This window comes from Caenorhabditis elegans, chromosome III (assembly GCF_000002985.6).
Source record: "Caenorhabditis elegans chromosome III".
In the NCBI taxonomy this organism is placed as follows: Eukaryota; Metazoa; Nematoda; class Chromadorea; order Rhabditida; family Rhabditidae; genus Caenorhabditis; species Caenorhabditis elegans.
Window position 1 is genome coordinate 3,657,699 of NC_003281.10, and position 23,769 is coordinate 3,681,467.

Sequence of the window (23,769 nt, forward strand, 5' to 3'; positions counted from 1 at the left end):
GAAATCGGCATTTTTTTACAAATTTTTTTATGAGATCTGGAATCTGGAAAAAAAGAGAAAAAAGATGTTAAATAGAATCTCGGATCAAAACATAAAAAAATAAAATAAATAATTTATTCCCATCTGCTTCGTTTTGAGGAAGAGCTGCTGCTCGAAGAGCCACCAGAAGCTGAAGAAGCCTGTTGCTGTGCAATCTTTGCATTCAATTCATCCACTTTCTTTTTCCATTCTGGTCTTGGATCTGATGCTACTTGCTGTGGAAGATTTGAAGATTCATTTGTAGGTCGTTGAAATGTTGTTTGGAATGATTTCTGAAATGCACTTTTGAGCATTTGGGCTCTATTGGCTCCGGAAGCTGGGCCACTGCTTGAAGAGGAGGAGGAAGAGGATGACGTGGCAAAGCTGAAAATTCGATTTTTATGTTAAATGTGGTGGGGTGGATGAAATTATTTTTTTAAATACTGTCATTTATTAGAAATTTTTTTTGTTGAATTTTTTGGAAATTGTTGAATTATTTTTTTAATTCCTATTCTATTTAAAACTCAATTTCCCACATTTTTAAACATGCTCCGTATAAAAAACTTGATAATTTCTCTGAAAAATTTCCTAAAAATCAATAATTTAAACTTTGTCGCGTAAAACTTCTGAAAATTTGATTGACTATGTTTGAAATCAATTATCAAACAAAAAAATTTAAGAGAACCAAATTTTATAGCCGAAAACCCCCAAAAATGTCGAAATTAGGCCATTTTTTGCGGGAATTCAAAGATAAATCAGCCCGTTTTTGTGGGAAAATTGAAAAAAAATCGTAAAAAATTTAGAATTTAGATTAACACTTATATTTGGCTATTTCGGTCTATTTTCAATTTTTTGAAGTGCAAATAACTCTTTTTGAATTAAAAAATGATTTTCTTTCTTTTTCGAAATATAGTTCAAAATTTTTGCCACTTTTTTCTTTTTTTTAGTAAAAAATTTATTTTTTTTCTTCAGCACCAACGGTGTCGGTTTTTCGAATTTTGAAAACCGATAATTTTCGTTTTATTTCTAATTTCCGATATTTAGTAAAATTTTCCGATTTTTAAAAAAAATCTTAACATTTTGATCTCTTTTCTCCTAAATTTTTATGTGTTTTTTTCTTATCAATATAAAATAAAATTAGATGAAAATTTTTAAAAATATTTTATGGTTAATTCTCTGAATTTTTTTATTTTAATTTTTCGGAACATCAAATACTCAAAAATTGTTAGTTTTTCGATTTCCCTTCAAAAAAATGGAAAAACGACACATTTCTTTAATTTTCAAAATATAATTTTTCGATTTTCCGGAAAATCCGTAAACTACAATTTTTACATTTTCCTTGTCTCGGTAGCTATTTTTTTTATTAAAAAATTAATTAAAAATTTATACCTTTGTGCATTTCTGATCATTCCATCAACTGTCTGATTCCCTCCACCTCTACAACTTTTTTGCTCTTTTAATGGATCAAATTGTGCTCCAGTGGCACCTCCTCCAACTTGTCTAACTTTTGGTGTATATCCAAGACCCATTCTTCCACGTGTCTGTGTTCCAGTACTTGGTCCTCCATTCCCAGCTCTTTGTCCTCTAAACCATGAACTCTTCATTGCAAGATCCATTAAAGGTTTTGGTACTTCTTGTGATACACTTTCCAGATTTTTGACCAAATGTCCGACCATTTCAATGTCTTTTTCAGTAACAAGAGTGTATGCTGTTCCTTTGTGACCAGCTCTTCCAGTTCTTCCAATTCGATGAACATGAGTATCGATGTCACGAGCCATATCGAAATTGATTACGGTTCGAATTTCAGAAATATCCAGTCCGCGTGCTGAAAATTTAATTTTTTGATCGGAAAATTAGGGAAAATTGATTAAAAACCTTAGATTTTAGATTTTTAGAACTTTAAAAATTTTTTTACGGTTTCCAAAATTTTCAAAAACTTGAAAATCGCCAATTTTTAAATGTTTTTATTGGAGAAAATATTTGTTTTTTTTTTCCTATTTTTTTCCGAAAAAATATATTCAATTTTTTAAAAAAAATTTCAATAAATCGAGCAATTTTTCTCGACTTTTCGATGTAAAAAAAAACGAAACTTTAAAAGATTTTTAGGAAATTTTTCAAAAAGTCAAAATATTTTTATTTTTGTTCCCGAATTTCGTTTTTTTTTTCAATCAGATTTTTTGGTTAAAAATCTATATTTTTTTCTTTTTTTCCGAAAAAAAATTAATTTTTTTGGAGAAATCTCAATAAATCGAGCAATTTTTCTCGACATTTCAATGTAAAAAAAAAACGAAAATTTTAGATTTTTTCATAAATTTGCTAAAATTTTGAAAAAAGTCAAAATATTTCAATTTTTGTTGTCTTAATTTTTATTAAAATTTAATTGTGTTAAAAAATCCCGAATTTCATTTTTTTTGTATTTTTTTCTGATTTTCCTGTTAAAAATCTATACTTTCTTTCGTTCCAAAAATAATTTCAATTAAAAAATTGGGCGATTCTTTTTCAATTTTTTCAATTAAAAAAAATTCTCAATATCCGGTTCTTTTTTGATTTTTGTTAACATTTTTTATTTTAGACAACCGAAAATAGGATTTTTGATTTTACAAAAAAATAAATTAATTCACTTTTTACAGAAATATACTTTTTCGTTATTTTTTTTCACATTTTTTAAATTAAAATATTATATTTTTAAGATTTTTGGAATTTTCGAACTTCAAAAAAAAATTCCCAGTAAAACTATTACCTGCCACATCAGTTGCCACGAGAATTTGCGATTTTTTCCGGAATTTCAATAAATTTTCATTTCTCTCTGCTTGTAGCATATCTCCATGTAGAAGGACAATGTCGAAATCTTTCATTTTCAACTTTTTCGCGACGTCTTCCGAATCCAATTTTTTCGTGACAAAAATTAGCACTTTTCCGACTGAAAAATGGTTTAAATTATGGAAAATTTGATAATAATAAAAATCTTACGAGAAGCAAATTCCACTAAATTTCGAATAAGCCAATGCAATTTAACATCTTGATTTTGCATTACAAAAACTTTTTGTTCAATATCAGCATTCGCTTCTCCAACTTCTCCTTGTACAATTCGTACGGGATCTACGAGAGCATCTCGGGCGAGTCGTTCCACTTTTTGTTTAAAAGTCGCACTGAACATTAAGCATTGACGATCCGGGCGGACGTGATCGGATATTGATTTTACTTGAGCCTCTGGAATAATGGAAATTCGATTTTTTTTTTCAAATTTTCATCTTTTTTTTTTTGATAATTGTATATTTAATTGCTGTGAATTTAGTAACCAAGGAATTCCAAAAAATTCCAAAAAAAAAAACAAGCTTTGTGGTTTTTTTTTCAAAGAAAAATTTGGCTTTAACGGTTTTTAAGGTTTTTTTTCAAAAATTATTCATTTGAATTTGCTACGTGTTAAGATGAAAAATGTTACGGCAACGAATCCATAATCGAGCCATTTTTCTGGTTTAAAAACTCTCACAAAACTCAATGTTTTTGGTTCGAAATTTTTCGTCGCGGTCATGTTTCGATTTACGAGGCTCGTGGTGGGCAAACGACTTTTTCCGGCAAATCGGCAAATTGCCGGAATTGAATTTTCCGGCACTTTGACGGGATTGAAAATTTCCGGCAAATCGACAATTTTCCGAAAATGAAAATTTCCAGCAAATCGGCAAACTGCCGGAATCGAAAATTTCCGGCAAATCGGCAAATTGCCGGAATTGAAAATTTATGGCAAATCGGCAAATTGCCGGAATTGAAGTTTCGGGAAAATCGGTAATTTTGTTGAAATGGAAAAATTCCGGCAAATCGGCAAGTTGCCGGAATTGAAAATTTCCGGCAAACCGACAAATTGCCGGAATTTAAAAGTTCCGGCAAATCGGAAGATTGCCGGAATTTGAAATTTCCGGCAAATTACCGGAATTAAAATTTCGGGAAAGTCGGCAATTTTGCCGAAAAGGAAAATTTCCGGCAAATCGGCAATTTTAAATTTGTCGGTTTCCACTGGCTCGTGTACTCCTCGAGGAGGAAATTCAATTCGGGAAAATACACGAGCTGCGTAAATCGACATACGGCCATTTCTATAAGTTTTTTTCAAAAAAATATACCAAATCCCATATCAAACATGCGATCAGCTTCATCAAAAACTAAAAAAGTTGTCCGCAGGAAATTGGTGGCTCCCATCTTCACTAAATCGATGATTCGACCCTGGAAAAGCCTTTTGAAATTTAAAAATAAATATTTTTCTCAACTAACCGGTGTACAAACAACCATTTCAGCTCCTTCATTCTGTAATTCATTTGATTGTTCCCATTTACTACCTCCACCATATGCACAAATTGGATTAATATTGTAAACTTTGCAGAATTTTTTGGCCTCTTGGAATACCTGGAAAATTTATTTTTTATATTTCAAGTTTTTTGGTTGAATTTCCAAAAACCTGAATTGCCAATTCTCTCGTCGGAACCACAATAACTGCAACCGGGCCTTCTCCAGCCTTCAAATCGGGTTGATCCATAATATGAACGATTGCAGGCCACAAATAGGCCGCAGTCTTTCCTGATCCGGTTTTGGCAATTCCTAGAACATCTCTTCCAGATAATGCAGAGGGGATCGCCTGAAAATGTTAATTTTTTTGTCGATAAATTACAGATCGTCGATTTGCCGGAAATTTTGATTTTCGGAAAATTGTCGGTTTGCCGGAAATTTTCAATTCCGGCAAGGAAACATTCATAGGATGCGTACAATTTTGCCGATTAAAATTGAATTATTCCGTGACAATGTGCAAACCCACAGTTTGCCGAAAATCGAAATTTCCGGCAAATCGGCAAAAAAATCTGAAAAATCAATATTCACCATGGCCTGAATCGGAGTCGGCTGCTCATATTCACTCTTCCGAATTGCTTCCATTAACAGCTTATCAAATGAAAAATGAGCAAACGAGCAAACTGGACGTGGCGGCTTGAGGCCTCCAACTCGAAGATTCATTGTATTTTGAAGGCGAATTACATCCATATAGTGTAAGCGTCTGAAAATTTCTTGATTGATAATAGAAATTTTGCTCCAAAACTACGGTAACCGGTCTCGAAACGACTTGTTAAATGCAAAAAAGTGTGTGCGCCTTTAAAGAATACTGTAATTTCAAACTTCTATTGCTGTGGAATTTTTTTAATCGATTTTTCATAGTTTATGAAAAATCGATAAAAAATTCCACAGTAATTAACGTCTACAGTACTCTATAAAAGCGCACGAACTTTTTTTGTAATCAGCAAAAATGTCGCGTCGAGACCCAATTTTTTTCAGAAAATGCACAGAATTGGCTTATTTCAACATGATAATCGAACTTTTTCGATTTAAAATTGATATAAAAATGTAGAAAGCGAGGTTTTCTATCTGAAAATAATATTTATTTTTGTTGACAAACTTGAAAATTACCGTTCGCTGAAATTTTTTTAACGGCACCATTTGAGGTATTTTTCAAGATTTTCATCAAAAATAAATGTTATTTTCAGATAGAAAACCTTGTTTCCTACATTTTTATATCAGTTTTAGTTCGAAAAAGTTCGATTATTCTGTTGAAATAAGCCAATTTTGTGAATTTGCCGCGAAAAAAAATGTCTTATCCTGAACCCACTTAATATCCTCATGCTCCTCATAAAAGTTTTTATTAAACTTTTGATATTGAATCTGTGAATGATCGATATCTGGCAATGGATCGATAACCTTTTTCCATGACCAAATAATATTTCCATCTTCATCATATTCCAATTGCTCATCATCATTTTCGTGTTTCTCTTTGTACTCTTCCATGAATCTGGAAAACTTTTATATTGTTTAATATTTGATTTTAAATTCATGAATTAATTCAAAATTTCCTGTACAAACTTGAATAGAGATTCCTGCATATCCTCCTCATCAATATCTGCTCTTCCAAGCCCTTTTTTACTCGGATCCTCCGTATCTTTTCCCTCTTTCCGATCTTTCTCTTTTTGCTCCGAAACTTTTTTATCACTGGAAGCCTGCTTTTCGATTCCGGCCATAAATGCGTCGAGCTCATCTTCTTCATCATCGTCATCGGCGGCAAGTTTTGAGGAGGAAGAAGCGGGCTTTTCATCATCTGAGCCGCCTTCTAAATATCTAAATTTGAAATTATTAATTTTCTTTTTTTTTTTTTGAAAAAAAAACCTACTCATCATCATAAATCCGTTTCCTTCTTGATTGTTTCTCAGACGTCGAGCCATAAGCCATAAGATTTGCGTACTAAATTAATAATAATCCAGTGAAAAGTTGAAAATTTTTAATTTTTTCATGAAAACTAAAAACCTCTTGTTCCTTCTTCATTTCTTGCTCTTTTCGATTTGACAAGAGAATATTCCGATTTGGTGGTGGAACAGGCGCATTTCCGACTGTTAAAGCTGCAGGAGGAGGTACATTATTCATACTTTTACCATCTGAGAACAATAAAATTCATTTAATACGTGAAAATATCGATTTACCACTCAAACTGGAGGTTCCCGAACTCTTTGCGCTTACAAATCGATTTTGATATCCTCCTGAATATTTTCCACGCCACATTTTTGCCTGAAAACATAATAAATTTTGTTTATTTTGGAGGAAAATGATGTTTAAACATGTTTAAAAAGTCGTTTAATCGCAGTCACAGGGAGAATGTGGGCGTGGCCTTCGCTTGCAACACGCCGCGCGCATTTCGCAACGCTGCCGCACGTAGTTTATGTATTGCTGAATTGTTGAAGTACGTAACTACAGTAAGAAAATCATTTTTTCCACATTGAAATATTTCAAAAAAAAAAGAGAGAAAATATTATATTTTGAAATTATAAGAAATGTGGGTAGAAAACACAAAAACTATGACCTTAAGGTCGCACGAGAAAATTATTAAAAATAATTACAACGGAAAAACTACGAGAAAATTACCCTTTCACCATGAAAAAAAAACAATTTTTATTTTCTCCCGCGACTTTAAGTTCACAAAAGTTTTAAAATATTAGCGTGGCACACTAATCCATTAGTTAAACTCTAAGCTCTTGCTATATAAGGGGCAGAAATACGGTTTTCAAATCAGTACGAAGTTTTGGAAACTTCTAATCTTCTGGCAGTGGCAGTGGGGAGCAGTTGGCCCGTGGATGGCCTGTGGGTGGCCTGTGGATGTCCTGTGGATGTCCTGTGGATGGTCAGTGCATGGTCGGTGGTGGGATGTTGCCGAACAACCAGCGGCATCAATGGTCGTGTCGGAAGCCGAGGCCTCGGACGAAAAACACGTGGATCCGGATGGAATGGACAGGATCGGGTGGTAGCAGCGGACAGTGACCAATATTGAAACGTAAGTTCGAATGCTACTTTTCAGACATTTCTGAAATAACTTTAACAAGAACGAAGACGTACGCTAACTATATGTTAACTCGTCTTTTTGTTTTGAAATTTGAAGTAATTTTGAATACAACAGTGGCAAAAGTTAACTGAGTGAGCAATTATTCTTTGTTTTTTGAAATTAAAAAGTGTGCATAACAGTTCCTAAACAATTCGAATTTCAGCGTGGCACACTGAGAATGTGAGGAGTCATGGAGCACGTTGATGAGGGTGGAGCTGGAACGATCGGTTGGACACTGGAGTAAGCTGATAGGCTTTAAAAGGTAATTTTTAGAAATGAAACAATTTTGAAAATAGTAACTGCGAGAAAAAACCATTTCACGCAGAATTTAATTATTTAAAACACACATTAGTTCCTAAACAATACCAGTTTTCAGAGTGGCACAATAAACGGATGGGCGGTCAGGCATGTCGTCGAGCAAGCAGCGAAGCGATACCACTTTGGACTGGGAACCGAGGAGCATGTGGATGAGGCTGGAATGGCCGGGTAGCTGCAGAGGACAGTGGTCAAGAATAGAATGTGAGTTTATCAGTTATTTTTCAGAAAAATGTTTAATAAGAATGAAGACGAGAGCTATACTTAGCTATTGGTTAATTTGTCGTTTTGTTTTGAAATTTGGAGAGCATTTTGAATACAACAATGACAAAAGTTAATTGAGTTAGCAATTCGTCTTTATGTTTAGAAATTGAAAAAGTTTAAATAAAAAACTGCGCGAGAAAGTGTACATAATAGTTCCAAAACAATTAGAATTTCAGGATGACACAATAAACTGATGGATACTGGATGAGTAGAGGGACCTCGAGAAACGTAGCGACTGAAAGATGGGGCGGGGGCAGTGGAGAACGTGGATCAGGATAGATTGGAGCGATCGGGACGGTGTGCAAATGGCAATGGAGTCAGTCAAGGATGGACTTTAGTCCAACAAAGGTAACGAGGGTTTGAAATGATTTTGAAAAAAAAGTAAAATAAAATTTTTGATGAAAATTAAAGACACTAATAAAATATTATTTTTTATTCGTCTTTTCCAAATCAGTGTGTCCATTTTTAAAGTGTCTACTGGAAGCTTCATTTTTTGAATTCCATAAATTAAAATTTCATTTCCAAATCAGTGTGTCCACTTTTAAAGTGTCCACTGGAAGCTTCATTTTTTGAACTCCAGAAATTTAAGTTTCATTTCCAAATCAGTGTCCCGTGGTGGAAAAATTTTTTTTTCCTTTTTTTTGGGATGAAAAAATTCGCAAAAAAAATTTTTCATCCCAGAAAAAAAAGGGGGAAAAAAGGTTCAGAAAAAACAAACAAACATTTTTGTCGCTGGATGGACTTTAGTCCAACAAAGGTAACGAGGGTTTGAAATGATTTTGAAAAAAAAGTAAAATAAAATTTTTGATGAAAATTAAAGACACTAATAAAAATATTATTTTTATTCGTCTTTTAATTTTACAAAATTTTCAATAAAAATTTAAGACACTAATAAAAATATTATTTTTATTCGTCTTATAATTTTAGAAAATTTTCAATAAAAATTTAAGACACTAATAAAATATTATTTTTATTCGTCTTTTAATTTTAGAAAATTTTCAATAAAAATTAAAGACACTAATAAAAATATGATTTTTATTCGTCTTATAATTTTAGAAAATTTTCAATAAAAATTTAAGACACTAATAAAATATTATTTTTATTCGTCTTTTAATTTTAGAAAATTTTCAATAAAAATTAAAGACACTAATAAAAATATGATTTTTATTCGTCTTTTAATTTTAGAAAATTTTCAATAAAAATTAAAGACACTAATAAAATATGATTTTTATATATCTTTCTTTCTTTCTTTAATTCATTTGTCTTTTTTTTCAATTTTGAAATAGTTATTTAATTTGGTCAATTTTGTTTCTTAAATAATCTTGATAATAAAACATCGATTAAAAATATGATTTTATGTTTCAAAAAATGAATTCAAATTGAAGAATTGAGTGTGGAGAAGGGGGCAAAATTGTAATGTACACCGTTGGAGAGAAGAGAAGCCGGCTATATCACGGACTATATCGGCTGGAAGTAGGGGAAAAGGAGATTACTGTATTTCCCCTAATAGACATGCACCTTTAAAGTGCACTTCTATTAGATAAAAGCTCGATTTTTATGAAAAATTATAAAAAATTTCGAAAAAAGGGGTGGTTGAAAAGGGGCAATGACCAGAATCGAGATGAGAACTGATTTTGATTTTTTTTTGTTAAATTTTTGGTATTGAAAACAAACGGGTGCGGGGCGGTTAGGGTAACAGAAGATCACAGAATTTGGCAGAAAGAAGACGCAAAAAGTAGACAAAGCTAGTGGAGCCGATCGGAAAATTGACAAGAAAACGATGGAATGAAGGAATAAAAGAAACACTTGTCGTCGGCTGATATCCCGTTTGAGAAGAGAGAGAGAGAGGAAGAGAGAGGATTTCAGAAAGAAAGGAAAAATTGGGATGTTTTCTGGAAGTTTGGTCTTAAAGTAGTTTAACTTTTAAAGACAAAATTCCCAGAAAAGGCCAGAGAAAGAAAAAGAAAGAGGTAGAGAGGCAAAAAAAATCATCGAAAATCATCAATAAAATAATTGAATGTAGATCCGAAGACTATGAGAGCACACATCGACAGCAACCCGCGGATTTTCGTTTCGTCAGTGTTTCTGGAAAAAAATTAATTTACTTTGAAATTTTCGCAAAAACTCGAAGTGTAGCTGGACTATTTACTATGTATTTACTATGGTGGAAAAAAATAGGTGGCCGAGTTTTCTTTTTTTTACGGCCACGATCTTTCTCACGGGCGGCTATTTTTTATTAGAACTTTTCATTTACAATTTGAGTCATATTTATCGATCAGGGAACATGCAAAAATAATTTAAAATTTAGAATTTGGAATTTTTTTAGTCAAAAAAGTGTGTGTCTTCTGAGATTCTTCTGAGCTTCTTCAAGCTTCTGATATTTTTTTTTTCAAAAAATATTACAAAGTTATACTTGTTAGGGTTTAAGGTATTTAAAGCAAATAATCAATAAATTTTGAAACTACAGTACTCTTCAAAGGCGCACACCGTTTGTTTTTATTGAACATTTGTCGCGTGCCGAGGCCTCTGGAATAAAAATCACAAAATTTCGCACCGATGTAATATATTAATTTTATGATTTGTTAAAATTGAAATTTTAGAACTTTCGCATTTGAAAAACCTTTTATGTGATTTTTAACTATTTTAAATTTAAAAAAATCAGCTCATGCGAACGCGCTTCAGTAATTAGAAATAATCATTTTTCTGTCGGTATTTTTTAACTCAAATTTTTACAAAAAATGTTTTACACTCTCCCTAAATTTCAACTTTCTAGATTCTCAAGAAATCTGCCAAAAAGCATCACAAGTACTGAGTTCCCATGGGAACTGTTGAATTGTACTCTAAATATGTGTTTTTCCCGAGAATATGGTGTATTCTTTCTTGTTTTTATAAGCCCCGAGCACTCTAAACATGTAAAAAATTCCCCGGGGAATCCCATAGGCTCTGGTTACTCCATCTGTCAGACTAAACTGTGTTCACATTAAATTAGGTCAATTTCCTCTCAAAACACCTGCACAATCGAATCAAAACTGACCACTTGAATTAGGTTCCGGCAAATTTTCCCTAGTAACCAAATGCATGACGGTTGTTTTGCCGGGCATTAGCTGGAGCGCGTGAAGAGTTACGGAACCATGTAGAAATCGACCGTGATAGATTAATTTGAGCATTTGAGCACTTTGTACTTTATCTTCATACCATTCTGAAAAATAGAATTATTCATTTGTGATAGAATTTTTTTAAAAAATTCTGATCGGCCCCGTCCAAATCTTGGCTTCTTTTGTTTCTATCGGATATTTGTACTGAGAAATAATTTGAAACAGAAACCGAGAACCAGATGGCAATTTTAAAAACTTAAAATTCAGAGTCCCGCCACGAAAACACCCCGAAACACCTCAGTTTCTGAAAACAGGAATTAATTTTTCTTCAAACTGAAATTCAAAAATTTCGCTAATTTCAAATTCAAAACCAGCTAAAAATTAATTTTAAAAACTGACAATATCTACAGATTTTCGAGTAAACAATCTTTTAGGGTCCCGCCACGAAAACACCTGAAGGTTCTAAATATGTTATTGTAGACTGAAAAGCACATATTTCAGGTGGGAAATTATTAAAGTTCATCAAATTTAAGTACATTTTCTGCCGAAAAAACTGAAAAACTTGAAAAATAAAATTTTCTGAGAAGAAAGTTCTTTCAGAGAATAAAGTTAGATTCAAAAATTTTATGAAAATTTTTTCCAAATTCCATTTTGAATAAATTGTACAATCCCTTTGGGAAAGTAGGCGTAGGCCTCCTACTGCCTATAATTTTAATGTTTCCCTTATTCATTTTTTTTTCAAATTTCCATAAACCGAAGTTGCAACTGCTACAACATGTCTCGTTTCGCACATATTTGCAGACACATACACCTGACCTCCTAAGATCAGTGGAATTGTGGTGTTCCCCCACAACCTTCTCAAGACCCCTCTATAAGCCTGTAGCAAACAATAGTCTATGTTTCTCGGACATCGTCTTTGTGTACTGGCGACAGGAATAATGAGCCCGTGTGTGCGCGCGCGAGCGTCGAACATTTCGGATTAACACACACTCACTCACAAAAGTTTCAAAGTTACTTACCATCAGGCCATTGATCGAATACCATTTGTGTAACGTCGTGAGCTGATGTGAGTGGGTGGAATTCGAATTCATGAGTTTTTCCGCTGACAAGGATGAGACGAAGTACCACCTAAAAGTTGGATGTGTTATAGATAGGTTTAGGCTTAGGTTCAGGCTTTGGCTTAGGCTTATTCTTAAGCTTAGGGTTAGGCTTAGGCTTAAAAACGGGAACCGTTCAGATTTATAGGCCATGTGAAAAAATGTTTAAACTAATATTTTTTCAAATTAACTCTTAAAAATTCAAATTTTAATTTTCCGGGTAAATTTCCTTTTTTATTAGTGGCCGAAGCTGCAGTTTTCTAGGCGGCCGCCAATTTTTTTAGGCCATGTAGAACACCACTAGTTATAATTGTTTTGAAACGCGGCCACCGAAATTTCTAAAATTTCTAGGCCATGTATTACGTCAAATTTTCTCTAGATTTTTTTCAAACAAAAAAAACTCACTCGTTCTGCTTGAGAATCAATCGACTGTTTTGCACTCATATCCGGGTGCTTTTCTGATTAAGAAAAAATTCTTCTCCTGATATATATAATTTGTTTCAACGACTTCAGAGTAATTCACGTCGTTTCCCCACACACACACGGTGTCACCCTGAAAAATAACAAAACTATGAGCAAATCGATGAGAGAAACAGGACGTGCGAGGACGGAATGAGGGAGAGAAAAGGGACTAATTATATTCATAGATGACTTGGAATGGAATTGAAACAAAGTACAGAGTATTCTTATTAACTGGAAAGTTAGATGATAAAAAAGAGAAAACGACGCAAAAAATAACGAGGGCTCTTCTGAATGCAAAAATGTAAATGAGGTTGAGAATACTGATGAGAGAGTGATTCTTGTCCAAGTTTTGTACGTGGCCGAGAAAAGAAGAAAATCTCGGCCACGCAGATAAATGGGGTTTACAGATAAATTAGTTGAAGCTTCAAAGGTGAAAGTTTTAAGGAAGATAGAAAAAATCTAAGTGGCCTAGAAAACTCTTTCACGGCCATCAACTTCAAATATGTCTCCAGCCACTCCGGCAGTTTTTTTTTAATATGCCGCCATTTTTATGGACCTCTATGAAAAAAAAAATCAATTTCTCAAATTTTAAAAATCTAAAAGCTGTTGGAAAAAAATGAAAAGAAAAAAGAAAATGAAACCAAATGTTAGTTAGTTGAGAAACTTGAAAAAAGAAACGAGAATAAGAGACTGAGTAAATATTGCTAAGCGACAGATTTCGAACAGATGAAATGAGAAAGGGGGTCTAGTGGGGTAGAAGCATAGAGTATGAGAGTGAAGGAGAGTGAGAGAGCACGCAGAGAAAAAGAGATTAGTTCTACTTTTCAGACGTGCGTACGTTCTTAGTCATGCAGAATTCTGAGAATATTCAAAAATAAGGAAATGAGTAATAAGACATTAGATTAAGTAATAGTAGAGTTCAGAAAATTGAGATAAAGCTGAAATTTTAAAAAGGGTTTAAGGCCACCTTTAAGGTAAATTTCCGTTGTGAAGTTTTCTAGGCCACCAACATAACCAACGGCTCAAAATGTTTCAGAACAGCTCTTGTTTTTCTAGACTTTTAGACTTCTCTTTTTTAAATTGCACAAAAAATTGGTCTTTTCGTGATCATCGAGACCACTTGAAAGTACATTGAAAAGAACAACGTTGCGGCGTCACTGAGTTATTTTTGAAGTTTTGTTGGGCAACGAGGACGGGGGAAGAGAAGAAAACATAAAATCCTAACCCTAACCCGACCCCAAGCCTAAGCCCAAGTCTAAGCTTAAGCCTAGCCCAAACCTAAGCCTAAACCTAACATTTAATTAATTTTCAATAATGACAGCTCAAAAAAAAGAGCAAAAAACGGGCGGACCTAACTTGTTCGACTAAAGGGCACGCCAAGCTCAAAGAGCATTAAATGCACGTTCAGACTACTTGGACACTCAGGTCAGGTTACGCGTGGAAATACTAGAAGCTCTTTTTGATGACGTGGCATTTTTTTTGTCTGAAAATGGAGAGGGAGTGGCGGACGAGGGAGAAAAACTTTGTATGCATAAGAAAAACTGCTGCTGCTACTTCAGCTTCTAGCAAACTCTAGAATAACATGTTGACGATATATATTTTTCCCCGTTTTCTGAATTATTTGAAGAGGCAAAAATATTATAATATTGAATGAAAAACTAGGAAATTTTAGAATTTGAGTTAGTTGCAATTGCGCTTTAATTATATTTCAAGCCTTTCTGAAGCCTGTGGAAGAGTGCTGGGGCATAATTTTCATGGCCTAACTTTCCTGAAGCCTCGGTCGTCAAAATATCGAAAAAAAAAGTTATGGGTTTTTAAAACGAAAAATATTCAAATTTTTTCAGTTTAAGAAAATCGAAAACAACAAAAATGTTTCTAAAAAATTCTAAAAATTTTATTCTTATTTATTGATTCAAAAATTGAAAATTTTGGATTTTTTTTTCTGGCTCACTATCAGATTTCTTGATTTTCCTTTTTTTTTCTAGAAAATTTCTATTTTTTTAAATAAAAAAATGTGGAAATGTTATTTCTTTTGATACATAATATACATGGTACGATACATTTTAAATATTCCAAATCGGCCAAATATCATGATAAAACACTAGAAAATTTTAAAGGTTTTTTGGCAAATTTCTAAAGCCTACAACTCCTAGAATATTTAACAAAAAATATTTTAAACGCAATTAAAATATAAAAATCGTAGAGAAATTTTTTGTTGGTCGAGTTCCAAAAAATAAAAAAAATTGGAAATTTGGAAGAAAAAAACATTTTTTTAATGGTTCTTTAATCAATTAAACTTTAATTATTGGTATTTAAATATTTTGAGGAGGTGGACATGCAAATCCTAAACAAAAGCAAAATGCGTTGTCAATTTAAATTTTAGTTTTTTTTAAATATGAAAAAAACACAAAAATTTCAGATCTAAAATAGAAGTTGTCAAAAAATTCTCAAAAAAAGTGCTGAAAGTGATGGCTGACCTCGAAAAGGGAAATGTTATGGGTATAAGAGAGAGAGAGAGAGAGTGGCCGCAGGAAAAAAAACGGGTTGGCGCCCCCCGGAGAAGACGAGATGCGGGACGAATAATTTGGTTTTGACAACGACGGAAAATACGAAGAAGACGAAGAAGAAGACGACGATGTGTATGTTCTTCTTTTGTCGAAATCCGGCCCTTTTGGTGGTGTCTGCGTCTCTCTTTCTCTCTATAGAAATACACTCCAAGCACACTTGAGGTAAATAAAATTGAGAAGTGGTTGTGGTGGTGGCACATAGGTGTTTGTATGATGAGATTGAGAGAGAGAGAGTGGATTAATATAATTGATTGATTGAAAATGTGATCGAGAGGGAAATTCGATCGAGAGGGATCGAGAGGGATTGATATGGCGACCCTAGTGATGAATAAGGTTCAGGAAAACTAGCATAACTTTTTAAAAATGTCATCTAACAATTTTTTTAATATTTTTTTCTGTAAGAAAAACATTGAAAAATACATAGTTTTGGTCACTTTTCAGTTGTATTGGCTAAGAATCAAGTAAGATATTTCAATTTAAATTCGAAAATTGCAGTAGGTCAACTCTCCCCGACCAGAAATGGTTAGGTTTGTGGAAAGTGACATAACTTTGTAGATGCGTCATCTAAAAAATTTTTTAATGTATTTTATAAAAGAAAAACATTTAACGATATTGTTGGTAAGTTTTCAAATAAATTGGTTAAAAATTGAGTGAGACATTCTAGTTTAAATTCGAGTAATATCCGCTTTCCACTGCAAAAGATTAACTAATTGAATTTTCCAATATTTTCTAAGATTATGAAATAATTTGTAAAATATCTTAATAACCACATTTTGTAAATATGAAATAAAAAAGTTTCAACAAAAAAATCGATAAAAACTTTTTTTTTCGAATTTTTCGAAAATTTAAACTCTAACAATAAACTCGGGTATTTTTTAGCTTTAAAAATTATTTTTTGGAATCAAATCTACGAAATTATTCAAATTAGCGTAAAAATTCTGCTCACCAATCAGCGGCGTTGCCCACGCCCCTGGGCAACGCTTTAACTCTTTTTACTCATTTTGGCACTTTTTTGAGACATTTTTTGAAGATTGGCTTTACGTAAAGTAATTTCACATCAACATTTTTTGTATTGCCTACTGCCAAATATTGTAGGCACGTAGGCAGGCACACATGCCGGCAAATAGGCATGCTCCAATTAAAGATCACTCCTCTCCAAATATTATGGGTATTGGTGTCTAGAGAGCAACAACAAAAAATGGGAAGCATAAAGCAATTCAAAGATTCCTCCTTTTTTTCTTTTCTCGCACGCGATAGATGTTTGGCAAAAGAAATGACGCGTGGCTTTCGATATCTGAAAAAATAATATTCAAAAAAAAAAAATATTTTTGTTGAAAAGCTGATGAGAAAAAGAAGAAAAGGAAATAAAAGGTGATAATAGGAAAAAGAGGAACAAATGAATGATGTGAAGACCGGAGAAGGAGGCGGGTTATCAGGTTATTATCACATACAAATAAGCCATATTATCAGTCAGGAGGAGCGGTATATGGGAACATTGCTATTTGGGAAAAAGATAATAGGGCAATTATTCAAATTATGAATAGGGGAACAAAAGGTTTGAACCGACCATTGAGATGGGGTTGGAGAACATTTTTTCAATTTTAGCGGAAAATTCAAATTTTAATTACAAAAACACATACCTACTTAGAGGGAAATTCAACTTTTTTAATTTTTTGAAAATTAATGACAAAATTGCATGGGTTTTTGTTTTTCAAAATATAGTATTACGGAACTATGAGATCATGAGAATACCTACTCTTTGCCACATGGCCTCTCGCTGCCGCGGCCTGCCAATATTTTCGCGCCAGTGAATAGGCATTCTCATGATCTCATGGTCCCGTAATATGTTATTCTGTTTTTAATATTTCAAAAAATTTTCACAGGAATTTTTTTATTCAAATTTTAATTTTTTTTTAATTTACAATTAGGTAGAAAACTTAAATTTTAAGATCAAAGTTTTGGCGGGTAACTTGAATTTTTAAAAAATATTTTGCAGAAAACACAAATTAAAGCTTATTAATTTAAAGGGAAATTCAATTTTTAATTTTCAAAAACATTCGAAATTAGTTCAATTTTCAATTTATTTTCGAATTTTTTAAAAACTATCTTTGGCGGGAAGTTCAAATTTCAATTATAAAATTTTGCCAGAAATTTTTCTCATTTTTTGTTTTTAAAAAAATTGGCGTTAAAAACAAGATGAGTTAAATTCAATTTTTGATTAAAAATAATTTTGGTGACAGGAAATGAAAATTTAATTTGTATTATTATGGCAGGAAATTAAAATTTTAAATTAAAGAAATATTCTGAATTAAATTCAATTTTTTAAGATTTGTTTTGAATAGCTTTTTGCCAAAAAAAATGCAGGAAAAAATGCAGGAAACTCAAACTGAAAGTTTTTTCAAGTAAAATTTTAAAAAATCAAAATTTTGGAAGGAGCTATTATTTTTTATTTTGACGGAAAAATCAAATGTTTATATTTCAAAAAAATTTGGTGTGAAATTCAAACTTGTTTTAAAAAATTCCAAAATAATATTTTTAGCAGTAAAAATTTTAAAGATGGATAAAAGTCGTATGATCATAAAGTTTCCTATTATAACTTTATAAAAATTCTCTTCCGACGGAAAATAGAATATTCGTAATTCTAAAGTCTATTTGGATATAGTGAATGGCTGAATTCGGGTGGCTTCATTGACGGTGCACTGAAGCGAGAAACGACTTGATTTGGTTGGCATTCAACCTTTTCTTTTCTCTTTCTAATGCAGGTCAATCAGTGAAGACAGAGAGAGATAGGCGTATAGGAAAGAAGAAAGAAGAAGGAGGAAAAGGGAATTGGCAAAGAAAAGGCATAACAATAACAACAGAAAGATTCAACGTCGTCACAAATTGAATTGGGAACGAACAACACCAAGAAACAATCCCGTACACTTTTTCCAGAAATGGAACTTTTTACAGAAACATTGAAAAAAAAACCACATGATTTCAAGAAAAACCGCAAGTAATTTAAAAAGGAACCAAATTTTTTCAGCTGCTCAAAAAATCAGCTGGAAATAATCAAAAATTCACTTTCTGGTTCCTTTTTCGCCTCCCCTTTCCTTCTCAAATGAATCATATTGCAAAGTAAAAGTGAGACAGAAACATTGAATTATTTATGAAAAAATTTGGTGGGTTTCATGTGACTTTTAGATTTTAAAGTAATTAAAAATTAACATTTTCGTTTTTACAATTCCTTGATTTAGTTGGTTTTGGTTTACATTAAAAATTGTTAACTAATAAATTACAGATTATGTTTTTTGCTACACTTTCGTAGTTGGACAAAGTTAAAAGGGATATATTAGTATTGCACCCCGGGGGCCTCAACTTTGGAAACTTATATCTCAGTTGTTTTCAATTATATTAAAACCATGTTAACTACGTGTTAATATGTATTCTATCGTTTTCTATATTTTTGTATTTAGTTGGACATTTTTTGATATCGACTAGAACAATTTAGTTAAACACTGTCGTCAAAGTTGATCCTAACTTCAACTTTTTGGAAAAAAAGTCTAACTGTATTTTTTAAACAATTTTTTCTTTCCTTACAAAAAAGTAATAAAATGAAATTTTCAGAAAAATATTTGAAATTCTCGAAAGCAGACTAAATTTTGCAGAACTTTACAACAAATTTCGCGGAAAAAACCCAGAGACCTAGCACTTTCTAACAGTGAAAAAATCAATTCAAGAAAATAAAATGCTTCTTTTCAAAAAGTACACAAAACTGTACGACACCAAATGAGGCAAGAATGAAAGCATTGCTGTCCGCCTGCGACAAAAAAGTTTCAACGTTCTTTTCTGTCTTGGTCAGGGAACGGGCTTACATCGGTTGACAATGCGATTGTTCCGACAAAAGAGAAAAAGAAGAAGAAAAAACATTGAAATGGAGGATAAGTTTTGGGGTTTTTGTTGGGAGGAATCAATTTGCTTCGAAATCTCAAAGTTTCGGGAAATTTCTAATATTTTTTAATGCAAAATTTTGGCTGAAATTCGGGGGTTTGAGGGTTTTTTTTAATGAAAAAAATAGCATTTGAAAAACTGAAGTTCATGAGCTTCCGGATGACGTTAAAATTTTTTAAAAACCGTTTTCCAAACATTGAAAAATTCTATTTGAAAAATTGGAGAAGCTTTTAAAGAATTTTTTAGAATCCTTTTTAATAACAAGTACAAATAACGTTATTTTTCCAAAAAACTGAAAATTAAATGTGTTTTCCAAAAATTATATTATTTCAAGTTTAAAAGATTTAATAGGCTGTAGGTAGGCATGTAGGCAGGCAAGAAAAACCAACATTTTAAACTCAAAACTCTATCTTTCCGAAAAAGTAATAACTTCGAAAGCACAGGGATGAGCAAAAAGGGAAGAATAAGAAGAAAAAGAACGATGATGTGTGTGCATTCTCGGAATAAAAACTATGTCTCTCTTCAATTCTTGAGCCTCTTCTTCTCAAAAAAAGAAGCAAAAACAAGCGATGAGACATCAGCTGATCGATAGGAGGTGAACGAGACACACACATTCTGTGTTCGTTTTCTTCTTCTTTTTTCAGCATTTAGAACCAGCCATTTGTAAAGAAGAGAGTAGAGAGGAAGAGACGGGGGCTCACACACACACACACGAGAGCCAATCAATAACTAGTCTCCCCAGAGATGAGAGACGCAGAGAAACAGAGAAAGACAGAGCACTGCTTCTCTCGATTATCCTTTTTCTTTTCACAAAGTGCGTGTATATGGGTGCACAAGTGCGTCACAAGAGGGTGCATCGGGTTACTGTTTGATTCGAAAAAAAAATGAATAGAAAGAAATTCAAAAAACCGCCGATTGTTTGGTTTGCCACTTTTACCGGAAGTGACAGGTATTTCAAGTGCCTAGATTAAAAAATCAAATATATTTTAACTTTTGTACATTGATTTTTTTAATTTGAAAAAGGGATATATAATTTGCCAAAGTTTATAGTTAGCTTTGACTGCTAATATCTCCTTTGGTTTTTACTGTGTCAAAATTTTTTAAATTGCAAAAATGTAGAAAATAATATGATAAATATATTATTGATTACCAACTTTTTGAGAAAATCAGAGATAAGCAAGATATAAGCTGTCAAAGTTGAGGTCACTTAGCTTGGACAGTAGTACTTTTTTAATTTACCGCTTAACTTTGACATCTCATATCTTCGTCCAATTTGACAGTATCAAAAATTTTTAAATTACATACAAACATATTTGACATTATGGGTTTTTTGTAAGTTGACAACTTTTTGATAAAACCAAAAATAATCAATATATAAGCCGCCATAGTTTAGGAATCTAGATCGTTTTTGTATGCTCCATGGAGAAGCCAAAATATATCATTGACCGCCAGGTAAGTACCTTAATTTTTCTTTTAATTTTGATAATAATACAATAAATTATATTTATCAAAGCAGTGCAAAAATATAGTGTACTGATTTCAAAATGTTCTACATGTGTGACGTCCCATCCTGCTACAGTAATTTTCCCGCGATTTTCATAGATCAACCAGTAAGTGAACCTATAGGCATAATTATATCTAATCAAAGCATTAATAAAGTATGAAAATGGGAGAAAGAGAAAGTGATACAAATAAATAAATAAAAGTGAAGTGAGGGGATGAGATAATATCTCGAATTTCCTGTTTGCCAATTGAAGTGAGTTGTTTTCTTCTTGTTTTCTCCTCACACTTTTTTCTTCAAATATAATGCATATAAGCAGGAAAAGATGGATTTTTGCCAATGGCTCAGCCTACGCAAAAGCTCATCTACGATTTAAGACAAGTACATCTCTTGGTTTTTATTCTATTCGGATTATAATTTGGAAAATTATTAATATTATTCAAGGGAGTTGGAACTAGGCATTTCAATTGGAAGGGGAAATTTTTTTTCAGATTTTAATTTTTTCCAGATTTCTAAATTGTTGAAGGTGGTGGTGTAGACAGGCAGGCATTAGCCTAAAAGAGATTTTGAGGGCGTGGCCCAATTTGTTTCGGATTTGTATGGGTCTTGCAGCGACGAATTTTTTTCTAAAGAGTTCAATGGGAAAATAGAGAACATTTTTATCAAAATAGTGACTATTCCACAAAAAATCAATTTTTCGATATTCAAAATAAAAACTGGAAAAGCGACATTTTTCTCAAAAAAATTTAAAACAATAAATTGTGAAACTCGTATCCTCAAATATAAGGCTTACAAAACCGGTTTTTAAAAAACCCAAAATTTTTCGAGCTTTTTCAATTTCTATTTTCTCGCCACCATCGCCACCACACAAACGATTCGAGACTAATTGCGATACCAACACGAAAGAGCACAACAGCTGCTGCTCAAAATGTGAGCAGCGGAAGCTGAAGCCAACAGAGCAAGCGACACATTTCAAACGAACGGAGGGTAAATTCATTAAGAAGGGAAAAGAGAGTTGCCACATGATTTGTCAATTTAAACATTTCTTCGAAAGGAACTTGAGAAGGAAAAGAAGCACAAAGTTTAGGGAGATTAACAGCATGTAAAGGGGTCAAATGGAGAACCAATGGTAATTTCAAGGAATTTTTTGAAAGGAAAATTTGTGGAATAATTTTTAGTTTTTTTTTGAAATATTACAGGTTGCCTTTTTAAAAAATATAAAAATTTTAATTGAAAATACTGAAATCTGAATTAAGTATCTGAGATTCTCTGGTGAAAAATAAAGACATTTAGTGTATATTAATGAGAGCATTTTAAATTACTATTTTTATAATTTTTTTTTTTAATTTCCGGTAAAAAAATGTATTTTTTCAGACTGTTTTTGTTGAAAAAATTACCCGAATTTTTTCTAAATTTGTCAATTGATTTTTTTGGTCAGTTGCAGCACATCACATTTGAAAATGGTTCGAAAAAGTAGTAGATTATTCAAAAAAATCGGAAAAAAATCTCGTTAGTTTCAGTACTTATGTTAGGCAGTAAACAAGAAAATCCAAAAAAATTGAAAATTTTTTTAAAATATCATTTCACAAAGTTCAATATTTTACACTCCGTGAGATTAAAGGCAACAAGGATCAATTACAACAACTCTGGCGGCAGCTGGAATAGGGAAAAAACATTGAAAATTGGAAATTCAATTTGTCATGTGTGTTATCGTGAGATACCTTTCCTGTGGTTTGGAACAAAAAAACCACAAAAAATTAAACAGAAAAGGGAAGCACGAGAGCCATTTGTGTTGTCAAATTTTTGAAAAAAGAGAAGAGTTTATTGGAGCGCGTTTTTTCTTATGATTTTTTTTTAATTTTGACAAAAAAACCGTAAACCATTGTGCACATAGCTTTAAATTCATAATTCTTCCGCGAAAAGACGGACCTCAAATAAAAAGCAACGTGCTCTTTTCTGCCTATTGTCCATTTGTCCTTTCTTTTTCCCCCAAAACGATCCTTGGTTCTTTTCATTGAATCGTAAAGGGCAAAAAAAGAAAAAGAAAGAAGAATGGAAAAGAAAAAGAAAAGATTCAAGGTTTTCACTCTTTTTTTCTTTCTTTCTCCAATCTTTTTACTAGCTTGAATTATTCATCTTGATGAAATTTTAATCAAAAATTGGAAGAGCAAAATATTTTTTGCGTTGAAAAAATGGGGTAAACAAGATGAAAAAATCGAAAATCAGTTTGAATTCAAAATTACAAGAAAAAGAGCAAAAAGTGTTGTCAATTTACCAATCTCCGTATTTTGTGCCTACAAAGCAACCTTTACCTACCTACTTGCCTCCAAGGCAGAAAACGACCTACGCCTACCTAACTGTAAGTGCTTTCATACACAAGACAACAAATGCCTACTTGCATGCCTGCGAGGCAAAAAGCAACCTACGCCTACTGGCGTGCTTTCAAAGCATAAGATGACCTACCTCTTTATTTCTGCTTGCTAGGCTACCTATAGATTACCGTAAAGGTAGGAATTAGGCGTTAGGTAGATATGTCGACAGGCAGCAGGCAGGCAGACAGGCAGCAGGCAGGCAGACAGGCAGGCATGGAAAACAGTTTTAGAGGACATAAAACACACACGGAGTGGCCGAGATATCTCCTTGTGGCTGCCAAAAGAAAAGCAGGCGTAGGTCGCCTTCTACCTTCTACATATGCCTACCTGTGCGCCTAGAAGATAGAAGGCGACCTACACCTACTAAATTTAGAAGACGACCTACACCTGCTTTTCTTTTGGCAGCCACAAGGAGATATCTCGGCCATTCCGTGTGTTTTTTATTTCCTCTAAAAACTGTTTTCCATGCCTGCCTGTCTGCCTGCCTGCTGCCTGTCTGCCTGCCCGCTGTCTGTCTACATATCTACCTAACGCCTATTTCCTACCTTTACGGTAATCTCGAACTTAAAATCATTGAAACTTCAATAAAAAAAGTTATTATGCACTGACAGTACACCACCATGCAGGAGTAGATCGCCTGGTAGGCAGGCAGGCATCTTTGTACCTATACCAATTTCAGAACAAACTGGAACTTTTTTCCACATGAAAGGATAAAATAAAAGAGATAGTTTTCACTGAAAACCGAAAAAGAG

At 32.8% G+C, this 23,769-nt stretch overlaps 2 protein-coding genes, 2 long non-coding RNA genes and 3 other non-coding genes across 7 annotated transcripts; 4 read left to right on the forward strand and 3 right to left on the reverse strand.

The window, feature by feature from the left end:
• Positions 1-13: 13 nt before the first annotated feature.
• C46F11.4 (RNA helicase) lies at positions 14-6,606 on the reverse strand. The gene is made up of 13 exons (NM_065342.7): positions 6,522-6,606; positions 6,349-6,476; positions 6,215-6,285; positions 5,911-6,162; positions 5,660-5,839; positions 4,882-5,053; positions 4,466-4,642; positions 4,282-4,413; positions 4,134-4,233; positions 2,989-3,228; positions 2,759-2,938; positions 1,408-1,843; positions 14-402 (listed from the first exon to the last, which is right to left on the reverse strand). The coding sequence occupies exons 1-13, from the start codon at positions 6,598-6,600 to the stop codon at positions 114-116; spliced, it is 2,436 nt and encodes an 811-aa protein (NP_497743.1). The 5' UTR covers positions 6,601-6,606; the 3' UTR covers positions 14-113.
• A 553-nt stretch (positions 6,607-7,159) lies between these two features.
• Positions 7,160-9,343, forward strand: linc-82. The gene is made up of 4 exons (NR_101805.1): positions 7,160-7,366; positions 7,578-7,676; positions 7,791-7,933; positions 8,170-9,343. It is a non-coding gene; the product is annotated as a long non-coding RNA linc-82 (long non-coding RNA).
• Positions 9,342-12,738, reverse strand: C46F11.6 (Ubiquitin-like protein). Its single transcript, NM_001026051.6, has 4 exons — positions 12,591-12,738; positions 12,108-12,216; positions 11,028-11,192; positions 9,342-10,078 (listed from the first exon to the last, which is right to left on the reverse strand). The coding sequence occupies exons 1-4, from the start codon at positions 12,627-12,629 to the stop codon at positions 10,026-10,028; spliced, it is 366 nt and encodes a 121-aa protein (NP_001021222.1). The 5' UTR covers positions 12,630-12,738; the 3' UTR covers positions 9,342-10,025.
• Positions 12,739-14,349: 1,611 nt separating this feature from the next.
• On the forward strand, positions 14,350-16,547 carry linc-147. The gene has a single exon (NR_101806.1). It is a non-coding gene; the product is annotated as a long non-coding RNA linc-147 (long non-coding RNA).
• On the forward strand, positions 15,181-15,282 carry C46F11.7. Its single transcript, NR_052198.1, has one exon. It is a non-coding gene; the product is annotated as an Unclassified non-coding RNA C46F11.7 (non-coding RNA).
• On the reverse strand, positions 15,181-15,282 carry C46F11.8. Its single transcript, NR_052199.1, has one exon. It is a non-coding gene; the product is annotated as an Unclassified non-coding RNA C46F11.8 (non-coding RNA).
• Positions 16,548-20,837: 4,290 nt separating the features above from the next.
• T27D1.4 lies at positions 20,838-20,987 on the forward strand. The gene has a single exon (NR_052200.1). It is a non-coding gene; the product is annotated as an Unclassified non-coding RNA T27D1.4 (non-coding RNA).
• The last annotated feature ends 2,782 nt before the right edge of the window (positions 20,988-23,769 follow it).